Source organism: Fusarium oxysporum, chromosome VII, assembly GCF_013085055.1.
Source record: "Fusarium oxysporum Fo47 chromosome VII, complete sequence".
Classification (NCBI taxonomy): domain Eukaryota; kingdom Fungi; phylum Ascomycota; class Sordariomycetes; order Hypocreales; family Nectriaceae; genus Fusarium; species Fusarium oxysporum.
This window is the reverse complement of record NC_072846.1, coordinates 287,444-304,462: the sequence shown is the minus strand read 5'-3', so window position 1 is coordinate 304,462 and position 17,019 is coordinate 287,444. Positions and strand designations below refer to the sequence as shown.

General features: G+C 47.4%; 6 protein-coding genes across 6 annotated transcripts; 2 read left to right on the top strand and 4 right to left on the bottom strand.

The window, feature by feature from the left end:
• Positions 1-1,095: 1,095 nt before the first annotated feature.
• On the bottom strand, positions 1,096-2,193 carry FOBCDRAFT_295544 (uncharacterized protein; the record flags this gene model as incomplete). Its single annotated transcript, XM_054705334.1, has 2 exons — positions 1,096-1,374; positions 1,426-2,193. 2 exons carry the CDS (start codon positions 2,191-2,193, stop codon positions 1,096-1,098), a joined length of 1,047 nt encoding a protein of 348 aa, XP_054561309.1.
• A 2,488-nt stretch (positions 2,194-4,681) lies between these two features.
• Positions 4,682-5,880, bottom strand: FOBCDRAFT_241511 (Alpha/Beta hydrolase protein; the record flags this gene model as incomplete). Its single annotated transcript, XM_054705333.2, has 3 exons — positions 4,682-5,467; positions 5,553-5,755; positions 5,820-5,880. The coding sequence occupies 3 exons, from the start codon at positions 5,878-5,880 to the stop codon at positions 4,682-4,684; spliced, it is 1,050 nt and encodes a 349-aa protein (XP_054561308.2).
• A 745-nt stretch (positions 5,881-6,625) lies between these two features.
• On the top strand, positions 6,626-8,119 carry FOBCDRAFT_276369 (NAD dependent epimerase/dehydratase family protein-like protein; the record flags this gene model as incomplete). The annotated part of the gene is made up of 5 exons (XM_054705332.1): positions 6,626-6,915; positions 6,966-7,057; positions 7,111-7,201; positions 7,248-7,931; positions 7,984-8,119. 5 exons carry the CDS (start codon positions 6,626-6,628, stop codon positions 8,117-8,119), a joined length of 1,293 nt encoding a protein of 430 aa, XP_054561307.1.
• Positions 8,120-9,731: 1,612 nt separating this feature from the next.
• Positions 9,732-10,981, bottom strand: FOBCDRAFT_251673 (uncharacterized protein; the record flags this gene model as incomplete). Its single annotated transcript, XM_059610955.1, has 5 exons — positions 9,732-9,840; positions 9,895-10,045; positions 10,110-10,232; positions 10,292-10,672; positions 10,729-10,981. The coding sequence occupies 5 exons, from the start codon at positions 10,979-10,981 to the stop codon at positions 9,732-9,734; spliced, it is 1,017 nt and encodes a 338-aa protein (XP_059465274.1).
• A 1,108-nt stretch (positions 10,982-12,089) lies between these two features.
• FOBCDRAFT_186014 (chaperonin 10-like protein) lies at positions 12,090-13,201 on the top strand (the record flags this gene model as incomplete). The annotated part of the gene is made up of 2 exons (XM_059608610.1): positions 12,090-12,204; positions 12,258-13,201. The coding sequence occupies 2 exons, from the start codon at positions 12,090-12,092 to the stop codon at positions 13,199-13,201; spliced, it is 1,059 nt and encodes a 352-aa protein (XP_059467443.1).
• Positions 13,202-14,342: 1,141 nt separating this feature from the next.
• On the bottom strand, positions 14,343-16,133 carry FOBCDRAFT_186011 (uncharacterized protein; the record flags this gene model as incomplete). Its single annotated transcript, XM_059608609.1, has 2 exons — positions 14,343-15,186; positions 15,292-16,133. The coding sequence occupies 2 exons, from the start codon at positions 16,131-16,133 to the stop codon at positions 14,343-14,345; spliced, it is 1,686 nt and encodes a 561-aa protein (XP_059467442.1).
• Between the last annotated feature and the right edge of the window lie 886 nt (positions 16,134-17,019).

The window sequence follows — 17,019 nt, the reverse complement described above, 5'->3', positions numbered from 1 at the left end:
GGAAAAATAACGAGTTGGGGCTAGAGTGGCTAAAGCACTTTGATCGGTCTTCAGCTAAGCGATAAAATAGTCGCTATCGCCTCTTGATCCTTGATGGTCACGAAAGCCACCACTCCGCCGATTTTGAGAGATATTGCAAGGAGAACAAGATTATCACGCTCTGTATGCCTGCTCATGCATCTCACCTACTCCAGCCTCTTGATGTTGGGTGCTTTGGGCCGCTAAAACAGGCGTATGGTCGAGAAATAGAGCATCTGATCAGATGCTCTATAACACACATTTCCAAGACCGAGTTCTTTCCTGCCTTTTATGCCGCTTTTCAAGCTACTATTACAGAAAGCAATATCCGGGGAGGTTTTAGAGGAGCTGAACTTGCTCCTTTTAACCCGGAAAATGTAATCTCAAAGCTTGATGTGCAGCTACGGACTCCAACGCCTCCTCAGGATGCTGCTGAACCTTTAACCCCATGGGTTTCAAAGACCCCAAAGACAGCAATTGAGGCCCAATCTCAATCTGAATACCTTGAAAAACGAATTAGAAGGCATAAAAGTAGCTCCCCGGAGTCAATTATAGAAGCATTAAAGTCTAATACTAAAGCAACAAAGGCAGTTATGCATGAGGTTATCCTATTAAGGAGTGAGCTCCGAAACATTCGGGAAGCAAATGAGATACTAAGCCGGCGCCGAAGGGCAAAAAGGACTAGACTACAGAAAGGAGGGTCTATAACTGTAGAGGAAGCATCGCAAGTAATCGATCAGATAGATGTTGATACGTAGGTAGTGGCCGAATCGTCAAGAAGTGGTGGTCGAGAAAGGTCGGTGCGACCGGGCGGTCGGCGCTGTGGTATATGCGGCACAGCCAGTCATAATACAAGGACCTGTAAGGTAGTGATTGAGGCATCTGGGGAAGAGCATAGTGAATAGCTTCAATTGATCAGATAGGTTGTTGTGGTTTTAAAGCGATTAAAAGTATCAAGGGTAAGAAAAGTGCGTCGCTCGCTTGTCTGCGTCGCTCGCTTATCAAACACGTTATATAGCTTTTAATAATCCATCTCTAATCCCATATCATACAGTTCATCATCATAGATGCATTAGCTTATTTCAGCTTAAGTACAGCCTTGCCAAAGTTCTTGCCCTGAAGCATACCAATGAGACCCTTAGCAGCGTTGTCAATTCCCTGAGTGGTGTGCAGCTTGGCCTTGACGCTGCCGTCAGCGAGCCACTTCTGCAGGTTCTCCTGGTGCTCCTTGGCGTAGGCAGGACCGAACATGGGGTTGGCAACAAGGAACCCTTCCATGTTAACCTGCTTGGAGATAAGGTTCATGAGGCCCTGAACTCCCTGCCGCTGGTTGGCAGGGGTGTTGTACTCGGAGATCTAATAGAAGTCAGCTAGGTGGTATTTCATCGAGAATGGTAATTAACTCACCATGCCGCAGACGGGGATTCTACCGTTGACGTTCATATTGGCGAGAGCGGCTTCGAGGTGCTCTCCGCCGACGTTCTCAAAGTAGATGTCGATACCGTTGGGAACAAGGCGGGGAATGGCATCCTTGGGGCTCTCCTTCTTGTAGTTGAAGCCGCTGTCGAAACCAAGCTCCTTGGTGATGAAGTCGAGCTTAGCATCGTCACCAACGGATCCGATAACGGTCAAACCCTCACGCTTGGCGACCTGACCAACAACCTGACCGACGGCACCGGCAGCAGAGCTGATGAAGATAGTCTCGCCCTTTTTAGGCCGACCAATCTTGTGAAGACCAGACCAGGCGGTGAGACCGGGCATACCCAGAGGACCAAGGAAGAGGCCGAGGTCGAGGTTGTGAGGGTTCTGGATCTTCCTCAAGCTGACCTTGGGAATGGTGTCCTTCTCAACGCGAACGTACTCGGCAATGGCGAGGTGGCCGACGACAAGGTCGCCCTCGGCAAAGTCAGAAGCGTCGCTCTTGATGACCTTACCCAAAACGCCATTGGTGATGGGGTGGTTGATCTCGAAAGCGGGAGAGTAGGACTTGAATGATGTGTCGCGCATCTTACCGCGCAGGTAAGGGTCGAAAGATGCATAGAGGACCTCGAGGACGAAACCGCCCTGAGGAGCCTCGTTGATGTCGACGGGACGATCCTCGATGACGAGATGCTCACCAGCCACGGGGAGGCCAGTGGGCATCTTCTTGTAGATAAGAGACTTGTTCTGTGTCATTTTGGCGGCTATGTGAGTTGATTGAGTTGGATTGGAAGGGTATCAAGAATGTAAAGAGAAAGATGGTTTGAGATAGAGTTTAAGACGATAGAATAAATCAACGACGCCACTGCAGCTTCTTCAACTTATATACAGATCAACCATATACCGTAGCCACGTAAGGGTGGCGCTATACATATTGTACCGAGGCTCATTGGAGACTGATTTGTAAGGGCAGCGCATTACAAACACAGAGATTATATAAAAAGCTAAAACGTCACGGCATCGTTCTCGAGGTCCACATCAACGCCGGTTCTTCCCGAAGCGGCAATGACCTCATGAATGATGCCATGGCCGAGTTCAATATTGAGAAAGCGTTATATTGAGGTTTTGCTACGAGGTCATGTAAAACATGACTCACATATCTAGGTATTGTTTAGGAAGCTGAGGTGTTTTCCACGCTGTTAATTAACCACGACAGATTCTTATTCTTATCAAATTGCGGTAAGAAAGTAAGCGGCGGCCAATACATGGGCACCTAGGTGCCCAAATTATGCCAGAAATCGTCGCCTGATTGGCCATCGCGCGTTAGACATGACCGACGTGACCTGCGCTTTGTATGATAGCAACACAGCCAACGAAAATGGACCAAAGCCACCAGCTTGCCTTCCTCGACGATGCCCTCCCGCCTGAAGGTATATACGAATCCCGTGAGTCTCTGTTGGCAGCCATTAATTCTTGGGAGAAATCTCGAGGTTATGCATTCACGACGTGGAAATCATTGAAGACGTCAAGTGGCCGAATCAAAGTCATATTTGCCTGTGATCGAAATAAACTCCCGCCGAGCACATCTATTACACGCCAACGCCGCACTTGTAGTTGAAGAACCGGCTGTAAGTTTTCGTGCTGGCCAAGCAATCATTGGATGGAAATACGTGGGTCCTAAGCCATCGACCAGACAAGGAGTGTGTCCAGCACAATCATCCACCGAGTCCGGACGCGTCTGCATACCCGGCGCATCGTCAACTCAACGAAAGAGATGCAGCAATTATTTCGTGCCTGACAACTGCTGGCGCTGCTCCTCGAGATATCAGGACGTACCTCCATAACAGTTCAGATACCCTGGCGTCGCAGTAAGGCATCTATAATCGGATTGCGGCAACGAGTGGCTCAAAGAGGTCTATCTGCCTCAAATCCGGCTAGAAGATAAGTCTAATTCTAGGCATATTATATTAGGTGACTGTAGAAGCCATGTATCTGTGAGCATCTGCCTGATCTGGAGCATAAACGTCGCTGACTCAAAATCCAGGATCAGTGGATCGATACCTGCTTTTTTAACAACATATATTATTGTTACCTAGCAGTTCATTAGTACAATGGTCTCTAACTACTATAAAATAGAGCTCTCAATGCTTCTAAGTCAGCTTATCACGGGGAACTCTAAAGATAGCCTTGATAACTGCATGAATCGCCCGTATGGAGGAGGAAGTCGGCCGGTTGAGTAGAGGCAAGAAGAGAAAGGCCATACCTAATCCTAACAAGAAGTTCATGACATTAGCCGATGCTCTAGTGGCTGATGAAACTATTTCCGAGCCAAATCAAAGAATTGAAGAGGCAGGGGCTGTTGAGGATGTGAATGAGGTGGAAGGGATGGAAGAGGAAGAAAGCTCAAATTCGGAGGCGGAAGAGTTACTCGCTATAGGCACTCATACAGACCGTGAGGCTAAAAGGCCAAGAAAATATTAAAATATATTGGTCTCTAACCGGAATACTGGAAATAAGTTTATTTTTGCTAATTTTGTTAAGGTTTTCTCATGAGGTTGAAAAAAAGCATTTTGTATGGGGAAACTTTTTTTCTGCTTTTTGGTAGAGGGGTCTTATCGGTGGAGGAGTATCGCATGGTAGGCTAAGAGACTTTTTGCATGATTCTTGGTCATCTCTAGCTGTCATAGAATATTTGGTATGTTGGAGGGAAGGTAAGGAAAGAGAGAAGAAATTACTGAATTTCACGTGACAGGTTATATTATTAGCAATAAGGGGTTATCTGAATAGCACGACTCATTAAATACTCCAATACTCTCCAAATTCACCAATGTACTCGACACACTATCTATGTTGCCCTTTCTCTATTTGACTATAACACCGGGCGTTCAGTGCGCGTTACTATACCGAAGCGTGTAGCATTGTTCACGTATAGCAAAATCATTACGTATGGACACTATAGTGAAGGACCTGAGGGCTAAAATGAGAGCTTGATGCCAAGGTAAGTGCACAACAACTACATGTAACCACATCTTACCTAACTGGGCCATTCTCCTTTACAAGGCAAAAGAGTTGCAACTAAAGTTTAAGTTGGTATATGGGGGTCACTGGAAAGCAATAGATAAAATATCTGGATCAAGTCTGATTGCCTTCTAAGCAAAGCTTCCAGGACTTCGAGTATACCGAATCAACTAGAAGATATCAAGTTCCCGACAGTGCAACTAGGCAGAGCATATATAAACTCAGTTTAGTGCTGTTTGCTCGTAGCTAGTAGATCTGTCATCCATAATTTCATCGCTTCCATACACTCTCCACTGCGTTCGTCCTGGCCCTCATACAGGATGAAATCGTGTGCACACTTTTGCTGAAAATCGAATTGCACTTTAAGAGTGGGATTCAATTTACGTACCCGGTGAACGAAAGCGATAATCTGGTCTCGGAAAACCTCCTGGTCTCCTGCGGTGACGTACAGTTGACTCACAACGTTATTCAGTCCACTTAAACGCGAGCTCTTTGTATCAAAGGGAAAGGCCAGGTCGGCATATGATTGTTGTGCTTCCTCGGATCCCAACAGCGCCTCGGCGCAGCGGTCCATGATTGGGCCTGATAACATTTCGATCCAGCCATTCTCCGAATATGAAGCGTGACCGGTAAGCCGACTGAGCCATGGGGAGACAAGGAATGAACCTGCTAGCGGCTGAGAAAGCTCAACCTTCCGAACAACAGGATGAGGCTGGGCCAGATGGCAGAGCAACTGAGCTGTCAGGTTGCCCCCAGCAGAGTCACCGCCGACAACGATATCTTCCGGATGAAATCCTGATGCTAAAAGATGTGAAATGCCATCGACAGCCTGGCGTAATTGAACCGGATATCTTGCTTCGGGGCAAAGGGTGTACTGGAGGACTGCCACTGCAACTTCGACATTCGTCTCCATCCCTGCTGCGATATACGCTTGCCAGCACCACTCTAGGTGTCCAGGCAATATAGGCGAAATATATCCACCTCCATGTAGAAACAAAACCACCTTTTTGGCCTTGTGTCGGTTTCCAAGCCAGAGACGGGATGAATAAGGGCTCAATATCGCCCTGTAGCTTTCCAATAATCTCTGCATTGCCGACTTTCTCCGCTTTCGAGACTTTGCGTTCTATCCATATTTCGTATGTTTTTTTCGTCGAGGGAGATAAGTATTGGATCTGACGAGGTGTGAAAGTGTCCAGAAATACTCTGACGACTGCACACGAAAGATAGCGCCGAATCGGAAGCCCTCGAGCCAGGGAAATCAAAAGGGAGCGTAAGGCGATGCCTATCAATTTCAACGGTGCTGATACAAGTTGTCAGAATTAATTAACATGGTCGACCGCAATGCAACCTTAGAATGAACGTACCAAGACAAGTTAGGCGAGGTAATAACCACAACTTCTCCCCGGTAGAGAATGCGGGTGACATTACGAGAGATGGATCAGGATGTAAGAGGGTTTGAGGATCTGTGATTTTCTGTGGCAATTACATGGATGATTATAAGTAACGCAGCGATGCCAAGCAGTAACTTACACCCTATTCCCAATTAGGGCCACAACCCCTCGTTCTGAAGCGAACAGAACCAACCTGACCCGACCTCCGAGGCTTGGTGTGTGTGTGTACTTTTGTGACTACCCGTTGGTCAAGGTAGGGGAGGGCCCAACTCCTGCTTCGGCCACTGGTGGCTGGTGGCCTCGGCACGAGGTCCTTGTAGTAATCCTCGCAGTCCTTGACCCCATGCACACAGTTTCATGCCCACTCTACTCGTATTAACAGGGCACATAAGTTATTACTACTACTACACACTTGACCGGCGTTTCACATCGGCCGGGTGTGCTGAAAATGGCCATCGGGCTTTCGGGCTGATCGCGGCATTTCATACAGCCGGTGGCTTTAACTGGCCCACCTTTATACAGCCGGTGGCTTTTAGAGAATCTGGGGCCGGTGGCCATAGTCTAGGCAAATGGAACCCCGGTGGGGTCAAGTTAAAATCTCCGGTGGCCTTTGTTTACAGCACATACCACCTGCAACAGCTCAACAATAAATACCTTTACATCATTCCTTCATTATCTTTCGGACTGGACATGTGCCATCTTACACAAGCATCCAATCTACAACACAATTATCCGTTTTATATTCCTCCCAGTATTCAAACCTGCCATACAAACGCAAAATGTCGGCCCAAACAGTTCACTCAAACCACATCTTCCATGGCCTGCCCCAATTTCCTGATCATGTACAAGGCCTCACTGCCATCATTACAGGTGCAAATGGCATCTCTGGCCAATACATGCTCAAAGTCTTGACCCAGTCTCCAAAAAGATGGGCTCGGATCTACTGTCTGTCGAGGCGCCCCCCAGTTGTCGAAGGAAAATTGCCAGATTTTGTAAAGCACATACCATTGGACTTTCTCGACGAGCCGGATGTTATTGCTAAGACGCTGCTTGATAAAAGTGTGAAGGCGTAAGTTTTTATCGTCTTTAATGCTGGCGTGCACAATCTGAGTCGCACAGGGACTACATCTTCTTCTTCTCCTATATACAAGTCAAGGCGGAGCCTGGTGCTTCTATATGGGCGAATGCAGAGGGCCTACTTCGTGTCAACAGTAAGAAACCCAAACAATACCATTTTCACATTGATGCTCATTGTTTCTTCCAGCCCTACTCCTCTCAAACTTCCTGGAGTCGCTCTCGTTAGCTTCGATAAAGCCGCGACGGATCATGCTCCAAACAGGAGCAAAGAACTATGGGTGAGTCTCTACGTGTGTTATTAGCCCCAATGCTAACCTTGCTCAGGCTTCACCTTGGCCCATGTGTGGCCCCCCAAGAAGAGTCCGACGCACGAGTTCTACTTGAACCAAACTTTTACTACAGTCAGGAAGATCTTCTTTGGGCTTATTGTAAGAAGCATGATATTGGATGGAATGTAGTACGGCCAGCCTGGATCCTCGGTGCAGTCCCTGATGCAGCCATGAACCTATGCTTCCCCCTTGGTGTATATGCAATTGTATGCAAGCATCTTGGCCAAGCTTTGGATTTCCCAGCAGGCCTTGAATCATGGGAGTCTATTCATATGCAGAGCAGTGCTATGCTCAACGCATACCTTGAGGAGTGGTGCGTTCTCACAGAAGCTGCTGAAAATGAAGCATTTAACGCATCTGATGGTTCTCCGTTCACTTGGGGTAAGTTCTGGCCAGAGCTTGCTTCTTGGTATGGGATCGACTCCAACGCGCCCGACACTGACGCCACCTACCATGAGTATGATACCGCTCACAACCCACCGCCGCGTGGTTTCGGCCCTGTTGCCAAGGTTCGTGTCAAGTTTTCCTTTGTGGAATGGGCAAAGCAACCTGAAGTGCAACAAGCATGGAAAGAACTCGGATTGAAACACGGCCTCGTCAATAGTCAGCTCGATGACACGGATCGCATCTTTGGTACCGCCGACCTGGCCGTCCGCACGCCATACTCCAGTTACCTCAGGTAGGAATTGCGATATTTGTTATTTGTCGAGTCAATACTGAACTGTTATTAGCATGCTGAAAGCTCGGAAGCTTGGGTGGCACGGTTTTGTTGACACCACGGAGTCTATCCTGGATGTTCTGCGCGGTTTTGAACAGTTGAAGATGCTTCCCCCACTGCTCGCAGAGGGAGGAAATGGGAAGAATTAGCCGACTCGTGGGGTTCCCTGGTGGTCTCCTTGTATCTTAAATTCAACTGTGCCCACACTGGCATCAATCCCAGATACGCCTCGAGTGCAGTAGATTGCAAGTAGCGACTGTTCACTGTTAAAGCCGTTAAAAGCACAGCCACCAAAAACTTTTGCATAGCATTACTGTGCAATACTGTAGCAGTTACACCTAACCATTAAGCCACAGGGCAAAGGATTGGGCTATAACTGCTATTATAGCAATTACAATGGTGCTTACAGCTGCTTATAGAAGCCTTACGGCGCTGTTACGGGCACGAATCGTAACAGTTTACTAAAAGGCAAAATTCTCTAAACTGCGTCTTTAGGTATAATACAGTCTAAACCTTTATCAGAAGTCCGAATAACACTGGAACTGCCAAGTATGACGGATTAATAATCCATAAAGTTCTCATCGTATTTATTAATAACCTGCACCGGCCTTATGTGTCAGCTTTCCCGACGGCCGGTACACTATGCTATTCGGATGGGATCATGTCAGTTATCGCACATGATTCTCTTTGACTAAAAAGTCCGCGTACTGTCAGACATTACGTGTATTCGATCCATGGATGCAGATTGCTGTATTCATTGTTGTGTTCGGTTGAATTTTGCCCCTTAGAGGTTTTACCATTTCGATATGTAATATTAAAGTATCCCTGCTTGCACGTGACACTCAGTGCCTGTTCGACAGTAATGCACGGCCCATAATATCCTATTTATATGGAAGATTGTGACAGAATCGTCTGCAAATAATTCTTAGCACAACGAAGCTAATTGTAGTTGGCTACCTGTCCAGTATGATCTGCTCTGTCCACTCTGTCCACTCTGTCCATAGATGCAGCAGTGTTACAGATGACCTAATTGCTTGCTGGGTTGAGCATGGCGTTGTTCAAGATATTCTCCTTCCTTGACAATGACCGAAAGTTTCACGCCATCCACGGACAGACAATGTGTCGCGCAATGTGTACATGCCATGGTCTCCTGCGGGCATGTTCTGCCACTTCAACTGCCACTATTAGGACCTCAAATTGGTGAACGTGAGGTACCTTAGTGTCAGATATTAAGGTGAATCGTGTGTATTGCTTTATCCTGTCGCAATCGAAGGACCTTTGAGACCTTATATCTTCGACTGGTTCCTTCTAGGACTTGAGCCCTAGAAAGCCATAGATGAAAGTCCTACGGTCTAAGTTTAGGACTTCAAACTTTAATCCTGAACCTTAATCCTGAAGTTGAGGGTGAACCCTCCAACATTCAACACTTAGACTTAAGGGTGGGAGCAACTCAATTCAATTCAACGTAAGCCAACCCATATCAACATTTTGTCAAGGCAATAGGATACGTAGATTAGGCCAGGGGGTGAGCCAAAATACACATATTCTATTGGCTCCTTGACAAAATCTTGATGTGGGTTGATTTACGTTGAATTAAATTGAGTTGCTCCCACCCTTGCTAAGTTAGACTACTGGGATAATGTGCAATGGCGGGATAGACTTTGAGCGCAATGAGCAAGGATATGTATAGATGGCTTTCTGTATGTGTCCATTTTCTGAACACCCATCCCGTTGGTGCAGTTATCTGGGCCAAACCTCCCTTCAGATGGTGTTGGCGGCTCGAAGGTCCTCAGTGTTCATCCACACCATGTCCGCCAATGAGGTCCAACCAGGCTTTCCAAGCCTCTTCAGCAGCTCCTCGGCACGGTCTCTGGGCTTGATAACGACAGCTGGGAAGGGCACGCCGGCGAAGTTCTCCTGAAACGTCCTGTTTGGACACTGCTTGCGAAGGATCTCCAGGACATCGTCCCAGCAGAACGGTTCAGCGAAACCAAAAATGCGCTCGCTCTTCACGTCGGGCAGGATGGCCGCTGCCACATGCAGAAGACCAGCATCCTGGACGTCGATGGCATACTCTGATCTTCGCATCAGCTCATGGAATTCGGTATCATCAGTCTGACACTGCAAGGCTTTACTTACGTGGCTTACACCATATCGAAGGGAGTTCCTGTCCCTCAAACAAAAGGGGGATCAAGCCAGACGAAGACGGATGACCTTGATTCACGGGATCGAGGCTCTTTCCCAAAGTCAATTTAGGGAGAACTAGATACTAGAGTGAGCAAGATGGGAGGAGCGAGTGCTTGAGACGTCTATTAGCTTACCTGCGTTTACCATAATATCAGGACGCTTCGTCTGATTTTCCTTGTGATACTTCCAGACAGCTTGCTCTTGCTCGACCTTGCTGGCGCAGTACACAGGAAAGCCATGCTCGGGGCCCCATGGTCCGGGTGTCCAGGCCAATGCTTGCGCGTCAGGGCTCCACGAGTCTTCCGTTAAAACCGCGCCATTCATGTTCAACAAGGTCTGCACGTCCACTGGCAGACTTGCTGCCGAAGAAGAGGTCAAGACAAAGCGCTTGACGCTAGGCTCTCTGTATGCGGCCTTGATGGCGATCATGGCACTCTCCACGGCAATCGGGATGACCTTTTCCGGGTCTGGGTCGATGCTGACCACGGATGCCACATGGATGAAAGCCGAAACCCCTGTTGGATGTCAGAATGGGTGATGTACAGCACAAGACGGGGGCATGTTTGCTCACCCTTGACGGCTTCATCATAGGCATTTTCGATCGTCATGTCAGTGACGGTATACAACTCCAAGTGGCCCTTTCCGTAGGTCGTGTCGAAATAGTCGTTGAGCCAAGCGCTCTTCTCGGGGTTACGGACCGTGCCGCGGACTTTGTACCCGTGCTGGACGAACTGGTCGGCTACGTGAGACGCCATGAAGCCGTTAACACCGGTGACGAGGACGGTGGAACCCTTCGGGATCGCCAGGTCCATGATGTTTGTCATTGTTATTGCGTATAAAGAGAGGACTTGTTTCCTGGTGAAGCGTAGGGTGTCGTTCAGCTCAGATCATTTCCATACACAACGGATGAACTTTTCTTGGGGAGGTGAGGGCTGATTTTGACTGGAAAACCAACCAAAATTCCATTGGTGGGAGCTGGCTTCTCATATAAAGGAGCGGAAGCATGACGTAGCAGACATCATCCGAAGTGTGGATGCCTCCACACCGACGGGTCCGACTGAGCTTTGATTATAAATGTTAAAAGTGGGAACAGCTTTGGGCCCTATTATTACGTAACCCCGGATGGAGCAGTGCGTGCTGGGTATCACGAGTCATTCAGCTGGTCCACTGTCAGGGCGGCTAATAGGCGGACGGGTACCCCTCTCAAGGGGGTAAGTATCAGGGTATCTAACAGGGATATTTTACTTCCGCCTAGCTCCATCATAGATATCGTGACTTAACTTACCGCCTTTCCTTATTCGACGTTTTGGCATCTGTGAAACTCGGCAAGCTGGAAATGTGGGTGGGTGGATCCGGGGAGCATCGGTACGAGGTTATTGCAATCCATGTCACTCGACGTACATTTAGGTAGACTTATGTCGCGAGCTCTGATTCTCTGATGTGTCTTATTGGATGTGTGTATGTTCTTGGTTGAGTTGCTTCCCCGCTCTAAGTCCCATATACATGTTTATACTGGGGTCCGACTGGAGTATCACTGCTATAACGATCGCACGCCCCATTATGTAAATTACACAACGTGACAACTTAGCACTACGTGATCAAAGCTTGTATAAGCAGACCACTCTAAATCTAGAATGGGAATTCATAGTATGGCAAATCTTGACTGGAATGTAGATTAGTAATATGACAAATCACTTGAAAGAGCCTTCTTAGGTTTCTACGACTTAGTAAGCTGTCTAAGCACAACGGTAGCCGTTCTTAAGGCCTTCTGTATTAAAAAGAATGCATACTTCTTAATGAAAGCTTAAGCTTACCAGTCTTAGCACATAACCTTTACGGCAACATCGACAACATCTTTATTGTACTTCTACACATCTCACTGCTTCTCGTTATTCATCACCACTACGCCCAGCTTCGTACTCAGATATCATTATGTCTCAAAAGGCCCTCTTCGTTGAGCAGTTAGGCCAGCCACTGGTCGTGGGAGATCGCTCCATCCCGCAGCCTAGTAAGAATCAGTTACTGGTCAAGGTTCTTGTTGCCGGCTGTAGGTCTTCGAAATAGTTCCGCGGCAAAGAACCATAGCTAATTAGCGTTTAGTAAATCCCCATGACCAGAAAAGCCGCGACTCTGGCCTTTTTGTCACCAGCTTGCCATACGTCCCTGCCAACGATCTGGTAGGAGAAGTCATCGCTACAGGAACTGGCGAGCATTCTGCGAAGTTTACCGTCGGTGAGCTTGTGTTTGGAGATGCCTTCGCTACTGAGGGTGGCTCCCACAATGACTTCCAAGGAGCACAGCAATATGCTCTGGTCGATGCCAGGTTTTTGGGCAAGGTGGCCAGCACTGGGTTGAGCAGCGACGAGGTATCTACAATTCCCGTCGTTGTCCTAGCTGGCTTCATTGCCCTCTTCTCGAGCTCTGGTCATGGCTTGCCCTCTCCTTTCTCACCCGAAGCGAAGTCCTTCGATTATGCCAACGTTACGCTTCTCATTGTTGGAGGCGGCTCCAACACTGGACGAGCCGCAGTTCAGCTTGCTAAGTTGGCAGGAGTCGGCCGAATCATCGCAGTTGCCGGCCATCGCAACAAAGCAACCCTTGAATCTCTTGGGGCAACCCACGTTATCGATCGACAAGCCCTCGATGCGCTGGATCAGGTTCGTGCAATCACTGGGGACGGGTTGGTCTATGCCTTAGACACGGTCAATTACGGCGTCGAACAAGAGCTTGGTGTCGCGGCACTCTCAAACACAAAGAAGGGCACTTTGATTACTCTCACCCCTCCCGATGGAGACTTGGATGCGACTCGGATTGGCTCTAAGTCTGCAGGGTATGTACGCCGCCATATATTGGGAATTTCTTCGTTTCACCCAGAAGTAACGCTGGGGTTCTGGGAACATGTTCCTAGATTGTTGAAAGATGGGAAATTCCGCCCCAGCAGTTTTGGAATCATCAAGGGTTTAGATGCGGATGCTGTTAACAAAGCATTGGACGAGTACCGAGATGGAAAGGGGATAAAGATGAATATCCACCCTTGGGACTAAGGAGCGATAACTTCCTGAGTCTTGCTATAAGAAGCAGCTGTCCATTTTTTACAAAAAGGCGCTGGCTTCGCAGTTCTATTTGCCGGATTTCTGAGAGCACCTGAACAATGAATGTTCACACTGTTGCTGGATCACGCAGGAATTCTGAGTGCAGTTGATAACAGATTGTTTTTTTTAACTCCTTGCGGTCGAAGGACCTTTGAGGCTTTTTATCTTCGACTGATTCCTTCTAAGACTTGAGTCCTAGAGTCCTAGATGACAGTCCTACGATTTGAGTTTTAGGCCGTCAAACTTTAACTTTAATCTTGAACCTTAATCCTGAAGTTGAGGGGGAACCATCAATTCTTCCAACACACACTCCAGGCATGATTTGATTGATTGAATAATTCCTGCACGGTTGTTCTGAGTTTCCACGGCGAATATAGCTTCACAGCTGTAAAGGGTACCACAGAGGCTGGGAAGAAGGCTAAGACGTAGCCACTCAAACACGAGCTATAACCCATTCTCCAGTACGAAACAAGCTCATCATGCTGATAAAGCCCATGCTCTTTCCCAGCTTACTGGTATGCAGGCTACCGCTATAACTCATGAAATTCGGTAGCGCCTGTGGGTCTAAGCTAAGGAATGGGCCCGCAGTTTCTAACTGTATGTGGTTACCACCAATTTGCGAACCCAACCTCCACTGTCCTTCCCCTCCTTGGTAACTCGCCGATATCTCGACTTCTAACGGTCGCAATGACTTCTAATTTTAGGAATGCATTTATTGATATCATATGTATATGTATGCGAAAGAACGGCAATTTTTGGCGACCCTGATGAATTTCACAGATGTAACCGAAGATTTCGATGACGACGAATGCTTCGAGATCGGACAGACCTACCGCCTTGTTTATTGACTCCCCTCTTCGCCCGGTCAACCTCAAGGGATTTCCCTAACGAAAAACGATATCTACTACGGTTGGGTTAGAATACGAAGTTGTCAATTAGTTGACGATGTCCTGAAGATGGGAAAATGGTGTTTTTGTAAGCCTAAACGCAGGGGAAAAAGGTGGAATAAATTCGATCAAAGACTCGGCCGTTATCGCGAGTGGCAGGAAGGGGAGGCTTTTTTCTGGGTTGATGATCAATTTGACGGTCAGGACTAACTATGACTATCTTCTACTGCGAATACAACGTCAGGATCCTCGATTTGGACTGTAATTGAGTCCCCAACTTTTTCTATAGTAGTTAGATGACTTCTCAGACGTTCAATAAGGTCGGACTTCTTCCCTAACGAGGAAATGTTGTTCAAAGAAGCCATTTGCCGTAATTGAGAGACTTTCAATCGTCTGAGTGTGAAAATGAGGGTATCTTCGCCATATTCCTCGTCGGGACCGAAGGAAAGCTCCTCTTCGTCACACAGCCGGTCCACAAGCTCTTCTGACTTGATAGATGTATCCCCAGCTTTCTCCCAGCCTGAAAAGTCGATATTTTCAATTCCTTTGATGGAAATAAGATGATCTTGACTTCCGTCTGGTCTTGTATTTATTCCTGCTCGAAGGAACGAGTCTCTTATTATATCCCGTTCTTTTTTTATCCTCTCCCAAGCTCTGTGGACAATCCACGTTGTCATGATTCTTCTTTCGCTGATCGTCCAATAGGTCTTTCCTTTCCGTTCTTCTTCTAACTCATATATATCCATTTCCTCACGATAAAACTGTTTAAATAGTCTATTTATTGTCGTATCTAACGGCTGTAATAAGCTCGTACAGCCGGCCGGGATAAGAGCTGAAGTCAACAGCTGTCTCCTGACTTCGACCTTGATCCGGTCCGTAAGGTGGAAAGAGGCGGCATCCATCACCAAAAGGAAGTCCTCAGTTGCTGATTTGACGGTCGGGATATCTTCTTTCAACCACGATTCCATCAGGTCTTCGTTATTATATGCGTGTTCATTATATATCACCCTGATCCCCGGAGCGTACTGATTACCCTCATCTTTAAATATCCTGCTTTTATCGCTTGGGGAACCTTTAAATATAATCGTAGGTTCAAGCCGGCAAACGCCATCCCCAAAGATATACAAAATCGCCGTTGCCTGCCGCTTTTCCCACCCACTGCGTACAGTCTTTACCGATATAGTTTTGGAGCCTTGTAAATCCCAGGTATCTCCAGCGTCAATTTCAAAGGCTATAGGCGTCTCATCAACATTTAAAGTATACCGTTGTTTAAAGCGTCTTCGGGGCGTATCAAGGATGTTTTCAATATCCATTTTGGGTGATAATTGCTGTTTCAATGGTGATAATTGTTGATCGTGTTGTACGCGCTTAATGAATTTACAGAAAGATCCACATATCTCGCGATAAGCTTCAGGTTGTTGAGTAGCCCGTTTTGTGACTCTGCGCTTGATGATATTATATCGCCTCCTGAAGCCTGCCCACCAGCCATTGGAGAATGTAAATAGTACAGCTTGTTCTTCGGATGATACTGATGATGTGAATATATCTTTTGCCCGTTTTCTGAACCATGCAGTTGATACAGCGCGCTGTTGAAGTCTCAGCTGGATGAAGTCTTCAAACAATTGCTTCTCGAGCTGCGGCCACACGGGGGAATAAGCTCGTTTTTCCTGTTCAATTGAGATAATATCATGCCTATACCAATCACTAATTGTTTGCTGTTTAACTTGAAAGTAAGCAGCAGCTTCCTTCTGCGTAGGTCTTCTGTATCCCTCAATTGATTTGTGATAGTCAGGATCGAAAATGCGGTGATGATAGAGAAACATTACAACGGCAAGCCGGCGAGCCCTTGGGTGAGACTCTTCCTTCCGCCTAACCGGCTTTTTGACCTTATAGATCCGATCCTGGATTGACTTTATTTTCGGCCCAGGTTTTGCGGCTTTGGCCGGTCGCCCGGCTCCAGAATTATACCGCCGGACAGAGCTCGATTCACCAGTCATTTTGATATATAGTATGTATTATAATGACTTCAATTGCGATGCAAAAAGTGGTGCGCGATTAAATTGAATCCAGGGCTGCATATTTTTGGATCACCGGTTTGATATGTGCGGGGAAGAGCCTCATTGAATTACCTTCCTAATAGGGCTAGCGAGACACTAATGGGATCCACAGGCGCTACCGAATTTCATGAGTTATAGCGGTACCTTACCCTACGATTACTGCCCGTTTCCATCGGAGTCGGCGCTATTGAAGTCCCTCCATGTCCGGGCACACAACTGAAGCCTACTCTGGTCTTCCAGTCGACAGAGCACAACGGGATAAAACCTACAGATAATCCTCGAACGCCATCTCGAGGGTAGGTTTCGCATAGCACACCCCCGGCATGGCTTTTTTCTCGTGCACCCAAGCCACGCCCATTCGTTGATACGTGATGCCGAGTGATTACAAAAAATCTGATGATGGCACCGCCCGAGGCAACGTATAGATACGTTGATGGTGTGTACAGGCTCGGGTTAATACATGATTAGTCTCAAGCTAGCGGACTAGGAAGCCAGACTTGATTGGTTGTTTACTAAAGCAAAGGCAAGACGAGTCTAAGCTGATGCTTCGAAGGCTTACCAATCAAAGGTGCCTTTGTCGCCACAAACGTAGCCTGGATATTGTGATCTGGACTCACTGCCTTAATGGATCTGGGGAGTCCGAGCAACACCGTCCTGCAACATCTGTGTGGATTCGGATTTTGCAACCCATACTACTCCGCGCACATCTAGGGTGAGTTTAGTATCACTCTGTCGAACCCTGCATACCCACGCACCCTTAAATCCACTCCAGTGACGTCTCCAGTGAACTGGATTGTAACTCTGCTGCCGTACGGATGTTGTAACT